Below are 12,475 nucleotides of genomic sequence, written 5' to 3' on the forward strand. Positions count from 1 at the left end.
TGTTGATATACAAAAATCTCGGCTTGGAATAAAGCATCGTTGGCCTCCTCCGCTTTATAGTTCGGCCACTTTTGTTTTCTGATATTAAAAAATATTGAATAAATTATTTTCTTAACCATTCGGGCCCTTGACCGATACTTAAGAAAATAAAGGGGGCAACAAGAGGGTGCACTTGACAGGAATAACGGAGTACTCGGCAGACAGTTTTGGTCGAACGAATTTATGAGAGCATGCATGGTTGCAAAGCTTGCTCAATTAAAGTTTTGATGTGCAGTTTAATATATATATATATTATTGGCTGAGTAAAAATCCTACCTATATCGCACATGCCGAGCTCGACGGACTGGTGCTCGGCACAGGTTCATTCTATAAATGTGTGTGCTCGGCCAGGATCCCATTTATATATATGGCTGCTGCATGGCTGGCAGGTCGCATCAGCCTACATCATGCTACTTTTACTTATATATATATGTATATATATAAATATAAATAGCCTTGGTGTTAAGGTCAACCTACAATCAGGCTACTGCCATTATGGCCTTGGGGTTGAAGCCAGTTTACAATCAGGATACTTATATATATGCAGCACCTTTTCTTCTCGGTAGTGGCAACCCAATTTCATCATCGGCCTCGGCCCTGCTCGACCACAATTCTTCTCGACCTCGGCCCTGCTTTATGATATTGCCAAAACAGAGGTGATTTTAATGCCGAGGAACAAAATTTGTTTCGGCAATACGACGAGATGTTGTTGGCTATGAACCAGTTAATTTCCTTAATCATTCGGCTTACAGGCCGAAGCTCAAGGAAACTGGGGGGCAATGTTTGGACCCAAATTTACATTATCGGCCCGTGCAATCAAGGCCGTTGAGTAAGCATACCTCCCAACCGTCGGATAGAAAGGTGAAGATAATTTTATTATTGTTAAGAGATAATATTATAATTTTTATTATAATAATTGTCTTTTAACGTGAATTATCTTGGTTATGGGTGTTTGGGCCCAAAATAATAGTTTGGGCCGAGGGTAGGATCACTCTCGGCCCAGGAGGCCGGGCGGCAAAAGGACCATGGATCGGTCAACCCGTGGGAGTCTAAACCTAGGGCGGTTAAGACGAATCCTAGTGCAATGGGGAGTCTCGACGGGATCGGATATCCAGGAAATTAATCCAGCTTAGCTAAGGACTAGGTTCATAGTCCTAATAGGTGTAGGACTGGTCGAGGTGATCCGGAGAGGGAAACCTAGTCCGAGTAGGATGTAAACTCGGACTCAAGGTTCAGTACTATAAATAGGGGACGCTGTGCATCAGGAAAACCCCCTACAAAATCAATACAAAATTGCCCTGCGCAAACTCTCACAACTTGTGATTTTTCTTTTTCCTTTCTTCGCTGACACATCTTCCGTTGGCATCAACAGCACTGTGAAAGCAACCGGTGATATCTTAAGTCGGCATAGATAGCTCTGTCACCGTAGAGTCAGTCGGTCTCGCAGTATCTTCCGTTGGCATCAACAGCACTGCGGCGAGGACGACTGGTTACCTATCCAAGTCTCGGTCGAGAAGGATTTCCGAATCCCTATTGGTCGAGGTCATCTCATCAGCCTTCTCGGCGAAGTGAGGTGTTACAGTTATTATATTCGGCACACTGAAAGCCGAATTCGGTTCGTGAACTTCGTAAGAATAGCAGCCTTGTCTTCAGGCTCGAGAACCCAAGAGGCCGAGACGTGTTCCTTTCTCGGCCGCAATCGCAAGACGCAGAAGTCAGTAGCGCGACCCAACGTAACATCATCAAATTTACTCGTCGGCCGAGCTCGGCCGACGAGTTGGCACGCCCCGCAATCACCGAAGGACGTAGTTAGCTTAGAAAATACTCGGCCTGCGCGCCACGTAGGCTTTGTAGTTTCTAGGGTCAACAGTGTTATAAGTGAATCGTATCAGAAATGACTTTTTAGAGTAAAAATGTATTTTTTGTTAAAAATTAACAGTACCAGAAGTATTCCGTTAAAACTCCCAATCTTTCAAATGTTGCTTATTCACATTCCAGTGTCGTCCGTACATGTTGAACATCGTTCAATCTTATCTAGTTTGTCCGTAGAGGTTAGTTGTGTTGGTGCCTGGTGTTCAAAAGCAGGAATCTTCTTTTCATATGTATTATTTGATGATCAGAATCTAGATACTTTTTATAATCTATCACTCTTTAAAAATTAAATTAATTATGCTAAAACTCAATCAAATCAGATACCGTTTAACCGTTTGATTAACAATGTCCAAATGTTAAGAAGTACAAATAGAACAACAATGTGTTAAGTTATCAAGTTGGCCATGTCTTAAGGACGTGATTAAGGGAAAGTAATGCCACGTGTCAGCACAATCAAAACCTTAAAAAAAACAAGGGGAGCCCTGCACGTTTTTCCCTCCAACACGTTCGAAGGAAGACTGACCAAGAATAGGTGGACGGAGGGCCCGTTCTCTTTGGGCTCCTGCTTGACCAACCACCACACCCACACCCCCGTGCTTTCTCTTTCTCTTTCTCTCTCTCTCTCTCTCTCTCTCTCTCTCTCTCTCTTTCTGTTCTGTTGTCTGTTCCTGTTGGTGACAACAACACGACAATATCTCCCTCTTTCTCTAATCTGTCAGCAAAAACAAAAAAATTTAGAAGAAAAAGAAAGAGATCCCATCATCTCCTTTCTCTTTCCAATCCAACAACAACAACCCACGTTTCGATTTCTATACAAGGTACATTTTTTGTGATTTTTGGGAGTTGGGTTTTTTCTTATTTGAAAAATGGATTCTGGGTTTGATTGCTTGATGAGAAATGTTGTTGCTTTTGTGGGTTTGTGTTGGTTTTGGTTTCTGGGTTTGATCGTTTGAATTACATTGTTGAGTTTTTTTATCAATGTAGGAACCGGTTGGTGCTGATCCGTGTGGGATATGATTCTGTAACTCTGGAATTCATCAGAGGATGACTAACCGAATCACCAATGCGCCTCAGGTATATATGTTTTGGTTTCATTACAAATGCTGCTTTCCTTTTTCTAATAGCTTTAATCTATATGTATCCACATAAATATTGCACATGCATTTTAATTGTTAGGCAAATTGACAAGGGCAGACTCAGTCTGAACGTACATAAATTGTGGAGCGGTGAAAAGGAAATTTATCGGATTGTTGTGTGTTTCAGGGGGAAGGCGATGCTCCTCCTCCTCCTCCTCCTCCCCCATCTGGTGGCCCTGGCCCACCTGAATCTCAGCCTTCCCGTGGTGCCAACACGGTAATGTCATTTTTATTCAATCATAACATCAGCGTGGATGAAAATGTTTACATTTATACTATCCCTGGTTCGCATTAACCTGTTATCGCTGTGCTCATCAAAATCTAATTTTCATTTTTATCATTCACCATTACTATGATCGGCTCATATGGAAACTTAGTCCTGAATTTCAAGGACAAAGTTTTGTAAAAAGGAATAACAACATATGATTGCAATGCCACAGAATTGTAGTTTTTATGTTGTTGCACAATCTAAGCTTTTCAACTGACCATTCTAATGGAACTATACCATTTGTGAAAAGACAAGAGCATTCGAGACTAAGTGATCGTGGATAATTTAGATGCAAGAGGGTGAAATAATATCCTATGCTATTCATTGTCATGTAATATCATTGTTTTTTTTAATCTCTTGGTTAACCAAAGTAAAACTATGCCCTCTGAAGTTAAGCTGTTTTGCAGATATTCAAGAGTGGACCGTTATTCATATCATCCAAAGGAATTGGGTGGACGTCCTGGAAGAAAAGATGGTTTATCCTAACTCGCACATCACTCGTTTTCTTCAGAAGTGATCCAGTAAGTAATTCTTTGTCCGGTAATAGTGTGTGCATGTGCTTGCATCTGTTCTTCTTGTAGACATTATTACTCTCTCTCTCTCTCTCTCTCTCTCTCTCTCTCTCTCTCTCTCTCTCTCTCCCTCCCTCCTAATGTTTCATTTACTATAATTCTACATTGCCAGAGTGCTGCTCTAAAGGGGAGTGAAGTGAACTTGACCCTGGGTGGTATTGACCTCAACAATTCAGGCAGGTTGGCTTGTAATTCTGAATTTTATTTATCCGCTGTTCTGCTCTTGCCTTACTGCTAACCTTGCGTCATTTAATTGTACAATTTTTCTAGTGTGGTTGTCAAAGCAGACAAGAAACTCTTGACCGTGCTCTTTCCAGATGGTCGTGATGGACGAGCCTTCACACTTAAGGTGTGCTTTCCTTTTTATCCCTATTATTTCTCTTGGTTGAAAAACTTGAAGTGCTCCTTTTTCCTAGGTGGAATTTTTAGATTTACAACTACTTTTTTATATATAAGAAAGTTAATTTGCGCAAGTCACAACAGTTTCTACTGATAACACGAATACATTCAACTGACTCGGATTTTCTGTCAGTAAAATCTTCTGTGTTCAAAGTCCTGTATTCTATGCATGATAAAATTGTCTTCCTATAAGGGTGATGATTAATTGTATCGATGATAATCTGAGTACATTTTTTCCGTACATTCCTTTTAAAGAAGATAAATGTTTGTTGATTATTTGACTTTAGGTCTTATTTGTTGTTATCATATCCTATCATAACCACATTTCAAGCTTGTTGGGACACTGCATTAGTTGTGTGGCCAAGTTCGGACTTCAAGGAGGCACTACTTGTTGGGGACACTGCATTGTGGGGCTAAATTCCTTTAACCATTTCATAGAAGTTCATTGAGATATTCTTTTATAAAGAAAAATGCATAACGCTTTGTTTTTGTGGAAAACGTTGAGAAGTTGGTTAAAAAAAGTTGATGTGTTAGAAATCCTTTTCACCAAAAGTTAGGTATGGAGGTGAAGTTGATCTTGCTATCTTCTGCTGATTTGTCGTGTATTACATCTTCTGCAGGCTGAAACATTGGAAGATCTACATGAGTGGAAGACTGCACTTGAAAATGCGTTGGCGCAAGCCCCAAGTGGTGGCGGTCATGCTATGGGGCAAAATGGAACGTTAGGGAATGATAAGACCGAGGCTGTTGATGGTTCTGCGGACCAGTGTATGCTCTTCTTGTAGTGACTCTCCAGACTTACTGTTTAATACTGCACATGTTTATGCCATCTGGTGTACATTTTTCTTTCAGCTGTTAGCATAGTCTCATTGAACCGGTATTTGGTGTTAAATCATACATTACCTTATAGTCTATTATATCTACTTTATGAGGTATACCGGAAATGAAATTTTGTACATTTTAAGAAAAATGGAGAAAACTTTAAGTATATTTATTTAACTTAGAGTTCAAGCGCAAACAATATGGTAAGATAGCAAAAGTAGTCAAGTATTGAAATAACTTCAAGCCACTATACAAATTCAATTAGACAGTTGAATACAAAGAGACGAGTTGTGTTTTTATATGTAGAATGTTTCGCCACATGATATTTAGTGTTGTAGTACTCAGTCTGCTTCATGGCTACCCAACCGAGTATAAAATCCTGTCAGATTGTTTAGCTAGTATCTTAAGATACGAGTGTTCTTACGATCGGGCCTTGCATTGGATCTTTTTTAAACTTTTTCTTGCTATCCTTGTACCACCTCACTGAAATATTGTTGTTGTCTGTATTTCTTTTACAGCAAAGGATAAGAAGCCAGTGAAATCTACAGTCGTTGGAGTGCCTGTTCTACTGGCCTTGGAAGATGTTGATGGAGCTCCGTCTTTCTTGGAAAAAGCCTTTAGGTTCGTAGAAGAATATGGTGGGTTCTCCATATCTCACTATCAGATGTCATTTCAACTTACCTAGGTGGTTTAATAACATACATATATGCAGTCGAGTGCACCCACCCCCAGTTCTTGTAGTATATTGAACATTGTTAATGCCTGCACCGTCTGAGAAGCCTTAATTGGAAGCTACTCTTTTGATTTTGATGTATTCTTTAATGCATATCCGTTGCATATGATAGGTATTAATGTATAAGACCTAATAATTTTACATACTTATACTGAAGGCTCTTAAGGGGAAGCTGTCAACTGATGGTACTTGTAATTTGACTATGAGCAATCTTAAGTCTGTATGACCTCGGCCATCACTGGTTTCGAAATAGATTAATTTCTTTTCTTGTTTGAAATATGTGTCTGATCATTTGTTATAAATAGGAGTCAAAGTAGAAGGGATCTTACGACAAGCTGCAGATGTTGAAGATGTTCAAAGTAGAATAAGAGAGTATGAACAGGGTTAGTGTTTCTTTCCTTTTTAATAATATTTGGTGTTCATCGACAATTTTTTTTTTTAAGTTGTACATTTATTGTTCAATGGAGCTGTTATTAACTATATACATATACATACATACATATATATATATATATATACACACCATTTATATATACAGTCCCTTCTATTGAAGGATCCCTCAAATAAGGTTATGGATTATATATCTTCGTATTTTTTTCAGCAATCCAAACTGTATATTTTTATTCAGGACTGGCTGTTTTAATTGAAACTCTAGAATCTAAATTCAATTTATCACTTGTGGTTTGTGGAGTTGTATAAGTGGAAAAAAATTCTAAATAATGATCCTTTTCGATATCTGAGATATTTTCGGGTTGTGTTTTTATGCATCAGGGAAAACTGAGTTTTCTCCTCAGGAGGACGCACATGTTATCGCTGATTGTGTCAAGGTACCTATTTTTCTCAATTAAATGTTGATTTCTTCGTGTAGATTATAGAATGTTCTGAAGGTTTTATATTTTCTTTCTTGATGCAAATTTCCAGTATGTCCTCCGGGAGTTGCCCTCTCCCCCTGTCCCTGCATCTTGCTGTAATGCACTGTTAGAAGCCTTTCGTAAATCTGGTATGGTGCATTTGATTTAAACTATATCATCTGTTACTTTGTAGTTTTTCGATTAGTTATGATATTTATTGTGTTGTAAAGTCGGGCTAAGAAACTCTCACATAGAACTGCTGACCTTTTAACAGTGTCTTAATATCATTTTATAATATGCATCAGTCTTGTCATTCATATTAGGGCCAACCCAAATGAAGCCGCATTTAGCCTAGCTACATTCTTTCTTGGCCTGAAGTCAATCATTAGAGTTTCTATTTTCTAACAAGTAAAACAAAGAAAAGAGTAATTGAGCTTCAAGATGTTGGCTCAAAACCCAGGTTACTAAACAGCAATAACGGGGATGGGAGTTTTCCTGGATCTTTTTTGTTTATGTTTTGTGAAATTGGAGTGGAAAGAAGATTATTTGAAACCTTGTGATTGGAAACTAATACTATAAAGCTCAGTTCGGTATTTTGTTATTGCTAAATCTTACTTGCTCAGGGATGTCCATTTTCCCACATCTCAAAGTTATAGAGAGATCTTTTTCTAGTTAGACTTCTGTCAAGAACCATCCCTTCCTATTTGGTTGTCGTCTCAGATAGAGAAAGATAAATTGGAGTTCATTGTTTACACAAAAGTTCCCGGAGTTTGACTTATGCCTAAATGTCAATGGGTGTTTCCTGAGAGGGGAAGTTTTATATTGTCAAGCACTTCAGTTTGGCCTTTGGGTCTATGTGTGTCTGTCTTCTACGCAACATTTGAGTGTTAAAATGTTACTGTTGTTCTAATTCCTTAATACAAATTTCCCAATGATTAGGTAATGATCGTGGTGGTAGAGTCAATGCTATGCGCACAACAATATGTGATACATTCCCAGAGCCAAATCGCCGTTTACTGCAAAGGTTAGTTTTATGTTACTTCATTATCTGAGTTTTGGTTTAGTTCCGTTTTGTGTACGAGTGTGTTTTGCATGTGCAGTTGAGTATCTAAAGCTTGGATATCTTTTTTTTGATTGAATAGATTATTGCTTTCGTTTGTTAATTATCTGACATTTAGATTGTTTTCCTCGATTCTTTAAGTATCAAGCATCTCCTGTAAAGAAGTTTTAACATGCTTGTGCAGTTCGAATTATAGTGTTCAAGAAGGTTACTAGAAATAATTTTCTTTTAGCGAGATTCCTTAGCTGTAGTTAAGCCATTTGCTTGCATAAACTTCAGTTATCTACTACTTGGACACCAGTTTTGGGAGATTTCCTTTTTGTTCCCTGTGTTATCTCACTTTCTTTAATATCTTGCATTCACATAATGCCCAGTTATACTTTGTCAAAATTTAATTTGTATCCTTTTCTGGTTCAGAATTCTTTTGATGATGCAAAGTGTGGCTGCTCAGAAAGCTGTGAACCGAATGAGCTGCTCTGCTGTGGCAGCTTGTATGGCTCCTTTACTTCTTCGCCCGCTCTTAGCTGGGGATTGTGAAATTGACAATGATTTTGATGTGGGGGGTGATGGTTCTGTTCAACTATTGCAAGCTGCTGCTGCCGCTAATCATGCTCAAGCGATTGTTATAACTTTGTTGGAGGAGTATAATCACATATTTGGGGTACACTCCAACAATCCTTTTACCTTTTACCATTACTTTAACGATAACACTTTCTACTTTGTGCTGGTTTTGAGCTGCGAGTATATTCTGTTCAGTGTTGTTTTTCATAAAAGTTTATCGACTAGCTCACTCTAGAATTATTTCACGTCAATAGTTTGGACTCCGGATTTCTGTTGAGTTGGTTCTTTCTCCATGTATTTGCAGGAAGGTGGTCCCCTGTCCCCGGAACTATACAGTGACACAGAAGAAAGTGAAAGTGAGACTGAGGGGGCAACTGATGATGATGATTACTATGAAGATGATGAAACTGATGCAGGAACAGAGGATGAAGATGTTGAAATTGTTTCTGATGGAGATGGAACATTTAGTGAGAGTGGTGAATCTGAAGACAATGATCTGCATGATAATAAGGCTTGTTACATACTTAGTCCTTCAATATATTAGTGCCAGACCTTGTGGTCGAGATTTGGTGCTTTCAAGTCGGTTAAATTATTAGTGCCAGACATTAGCATTAGCATTAGCATTTTGCTTTTTGTTCTTGTCTTACTGTTTGTTGCTAGTCCGTTGCCAGAAAAACTTGGAGATTCATGTATAACATATTCACTCTTTGCAGGATGGTGACGGTTTAAGACCAGGAGTGAAGTCTCCTCATGGAGGCAACGATGGTAAAGCTCATGAGAAGTTGTCATCAAGCTCAACTAAAATATTGCAGCCTCAACCTGCTTTAGAGAGCAGTGAGAATAAACTGAGTTCAAGTAAAACTAATGCGCCAGAGCAGGCTAGCGAGTCTGCTGTAGTAGAAGAGGTTTCTAGAGAAATAAGTTCACGGCAACAGCCACCCAATCATGTTCTTCCATCCCCATTTATACAAAAATCTTCATCTATATCCAATGGATCTGGGCATGTTAGGAATCGTACTGGTTGGGGACGTATGGCTGTAAGTCTATGTTTACTGGACTGGTGATACAGTCTTTTGCTTATTAGGCCTTTCATCATTATCTATACCTTCCTAGATTATGTTATCCGGGAAGGGACTTGCAATTTTCCCATAAACCGTCTCCAATTCAGAGAGTTTTTGTTAATTGAGTTTCTTTTTTCATTTGGCGGGTGGGGGGATTTCTGGTTCAGGCAAGGAAGAACCTTTCCATGGAATCCATTGACTACAGTCTTGAGGAAGAGTAAGTGATGCAAATTCCATCTCTGAAGAGTTTCTTTCCCTCATAGAGATTTGCCTATAATCTTTTTCAGTGTCAGTGGATGTCCTGCATTGCACACTTCATACATACAGGCTCACGCGTGCACATGAGCATGCATCAGTAGTACATTTTTTCCAAAGTGTATCAGTGTTTTACTTTCTCTAGATGATCCATTACTGTTAACATTTAGGATGCAGTGAACTTGTAATTTTTGAAGCTTCTCTTCGCGTCATTGGTTTTGTTCTAACATCTAATTTTTCCTCCTCTATAAAGGGCTGAAATCCAGAATCTTGAGAGGACTAAATCTGAGTTAGAAAACAGAATTGCAGAAGAGGTATCTCACCATCCAATTACACTGTATCAAGTTGTTTGGAATTGTTAAGTTAGTTGTCAGTTTCCTTTACAGGTTGAAGGGAATGCTGCTCTACAAGCAAGTCTGGAGAGAGAGAAGACGGCCTTGCGTGAGCGTCGCCTAGCTCTCAAGCAAGATGTAAATTCCATACTGAGAGAACAATTTTTCTTATTTATCTAAACACGCTTCTGCATCCATAGAATATAATGCTAGTTCGATTATTATTAATGGTTATTAAGTGATTAACCAAGATGAGTGAAGTTAATACTGATATTGGGCATTAAACGTCCTTGTAGGTGGCGAGACTACAGGAACAGTTACAGAAGGAGAAGGATTTAACAGCAGCTCTCGAAGCAGGACTAAAAATGTCGGGGGGACGTGTGCCCAATTTAGCCACAGTTGATGAAAAAGTTAGTATTGTGCCCTTAAATTGTTATGGCATAAGAGCTTTTATCAAGCACCAAAATATTAACTTGCATACGTGCTATATAGACAAGGGCAGATCTTATTGAAATAGCTCAGGCAGAAGAGAATGTTTCCAACTTGAAGATGAAGGTTGATGATCTAGGCATGCAGCTTAATCAACAACGTGAAAGAAACCGTGGCTCTATGTCTGATGCTTCCATTCCATCCCGAAATAGTGGCGATCATCAAGCAAAACAGTGAGATCTTTTGTTATTTTGTGATGCTTTCTTGCTAGATCATTCTTCTATATTTGTCAAAGAGAGTTCGTGATCTGTGTACAAGTCTTCGAATGCAAGTTACATGAATGCAGACATAGTTTTCCAGTGATGACTCATTGGCACTTTCTTTTTCCCCTTTTCTGTCATTTTTAGGCACACAACAGATAGACAGAAGGACAGTGAAAACATAGTCCCTTCCCATTTCGAATCGTCAAGAAGCAAGGTACATTTATTTTGACATTTGAGATATCGACATGAATAAATGTCGCGGTTAACTTAGTTTTTGTATTATTTTGGTCTTGCAACCGGGTCCAATTATGTTTTAGCTAAATTGAGCCTTTAGAAGCAGATGTGGGCGTAATCACATTGACTAGAGCAGATGTGTTCCCACCTATGCACCCGAGTCCGAATTTCCTCTCTGCACTTTAAATGAGTTCAAAGTAGAATAGAAAAGGAAATTAAGCCTTTATAAAACTTGTAGGATGAACTTAGCGAGCAGTTTGTGCTAAAGTGGATTCGTTAAAGTAATAACTACGTTCGAACTAATATCTGGGCATGTTCAACAGGATACTCATCAAGATGGAACGGAAAATGTGAATGGAAAGAAAACAGATGCAGCAAACAAAAGCAACTCTCGGTCTGTTGGGCCGCCAGCTGATTCTTCTGCAGTAGAGACAGTGGTAGCCAAGCCTACAGCTTCAACCAACTCCAAGAAAGGCGGTGGGGGTGAGGTAAGATCGGTCATATTAGTTCTGGTTCAATAGAATTTTAACCATTAGATTACCATTAAAATGAAGATTCGCTTTCCACATTGCACATATGCATTCTGTCTTTCGTTTTGATGATGTCGATTACTATTATGGATTGCATACTTGGATTAATTGGGGGGAGGATTACAACGCAGATTGAAAAGACTAGAAAACGTCTATGTTTCTACTTGTTGCTTTGTATTTTTACTAATGCTTGCTTGCTTGCTGAGCTGATTTATTAGTGTGATTAGATAGAAGGGTAGAAATAGTTACATACCTATTTTCCTGTGGCATGACAGGGAGGTAATTCCACAACTTCAGCAATAACAAAGTTGACATCACGACTGAATTTGTTGAAGGAGCGGCGGAGCCAAATAGCAAATGAGATTCAAGGCCGCGGTCCTGCTCAAAGTTTGGATAAAAGTCAGTCGCTCCAATACGACAAGAGTTATGAAACCTCGGAAAAGCCAGAGAAACTTAGGAAGGCGGAGAGTCATTCGGAGAGAGGAGGCAAGAGATCAGAAAGCCAACAGCAGCAGCATAGCCTGGACAGAGGAAAATCGGAAAGCCATCTATCTGTAGCCGTGGAGAAGGGTCGAGTTGTAGAGGGTAGTAAACTGAAAACTTCTCCGAGGACGGACAGCAGATGATAACAAAAGTTTATATGTTCCGTGTAGGGCGAGAGCGACGTGTGTACAGATGAAGCATTTCCTTGATGTAAAACTGATTTATTTGGAACCCCAAACTGTTCATTTATGCTGGCAGGCACACTCATACAGCACAAATTGCTCAGTTATTTGCGTGCGTTGTATCTGTATGGATGAATGAATGTGTAATTTTTGTTCCAGTTGCTTAAGCATATATATGCTCATAAATTTTGAACACAAGTTGAAGTTTCTGGGTCTCAGTGTTGAACTTGATATCAAATGATTTTACAAAGAAGGTTCGTTATTCATATTCCAAAAAAGTCATCATGCAACCACACATTGCTGAAATACTGTCATGACTCGTATTAGGGGGGAGGGGATAGTATTTGAAACTATTACAATTTACTATAATTTAGGGGGAGGGAGTTTCGAACC

The 12,475-nt window shown here is 39.1% G+C and overlaps 1 protein-coding gene across 1 annotated transcript; it reads left to right on the top strand.

Moving 5' to 3' along the window:
- The first annotated feature begins 2,492 nt into the window (after positions 1-2,492).
- Positions 2,493-12,280, top strand: LOC103441712 (rho GTPase-activating protein REN1-like). Its single transcript, XM_029107201.2, has 23 exons — positions 2,493-2,729; positions 2,896-2,985; positions 3,175-3,264; positions 3,723-3,836; positions 4,000-4,067; positions 4,158-4,236; positions 4,907-5,054; positions 5,627-5,746; positions 6,147-6,224; positions 6,613-6,668; positions 6,763-6,841; positions 7,632-7,716; positions 8,170-8,413; positions 8,618-8,824; positions 9,027-9,350; positions 9,542-9,591; positions 9,883-9,943; positions 10,016-10,099; positions 10,258-10,371; positions 10,454-10,623; positions 10,798-10,867; positions 11,211-11,375; positions 11,693-12,280. The coding sequence occupies exons 2-23, from the start codon at positions 2,956-2,958 to the stop codon at positions 12,041-12,043; spliced, it is 2,787 nt and encodes a 928-aa protein (XP_028963034.2). The 5' UTR covers positions 2,493-2,729; positions 2,896-2,955; the 3' UTR covers positions 12,044-12,280.
- Positions 12,281-12,475: the final 195 nt, after the last annotated feature.

The sequence above is a fragment of the Malus domestica genome, chromosome 08 (genome assembly GCF_042453785.1).
Source record: "Malus domestica chromosome 08, GDT2T_hap1".
NCBI classification, from domain to species: Eukaryota; Viridiplantae; Streptophyta; class Magnoliopsida; order Rosales; family Rosaceae; genus Malus; species Malus domestica.

Excerpts from the sequence above, each read along its gene's own strand:
- LOC103441712 (XM_029107201.2), top strand. The coding sequence starts at position 2,956 with ATGACTAACCGAATCACCAATGCGCCTCAG. Across the intron at positions 2,986-3,174 it reads GAATCACCAATGCGCCTCAG|GGGGAAGGCGATGCTCCTCC; the intron begins GTATATATGTTT and ends TGTGTGTTTCAG. Across the intron at positions 6,669-6,762 it reads TTATCGCTGATTGTGTCAAG|TATGTCCTCCGGGAGTTGCC; the intron begins GTACCTATTTTT and ends GCAAATTTCCAG.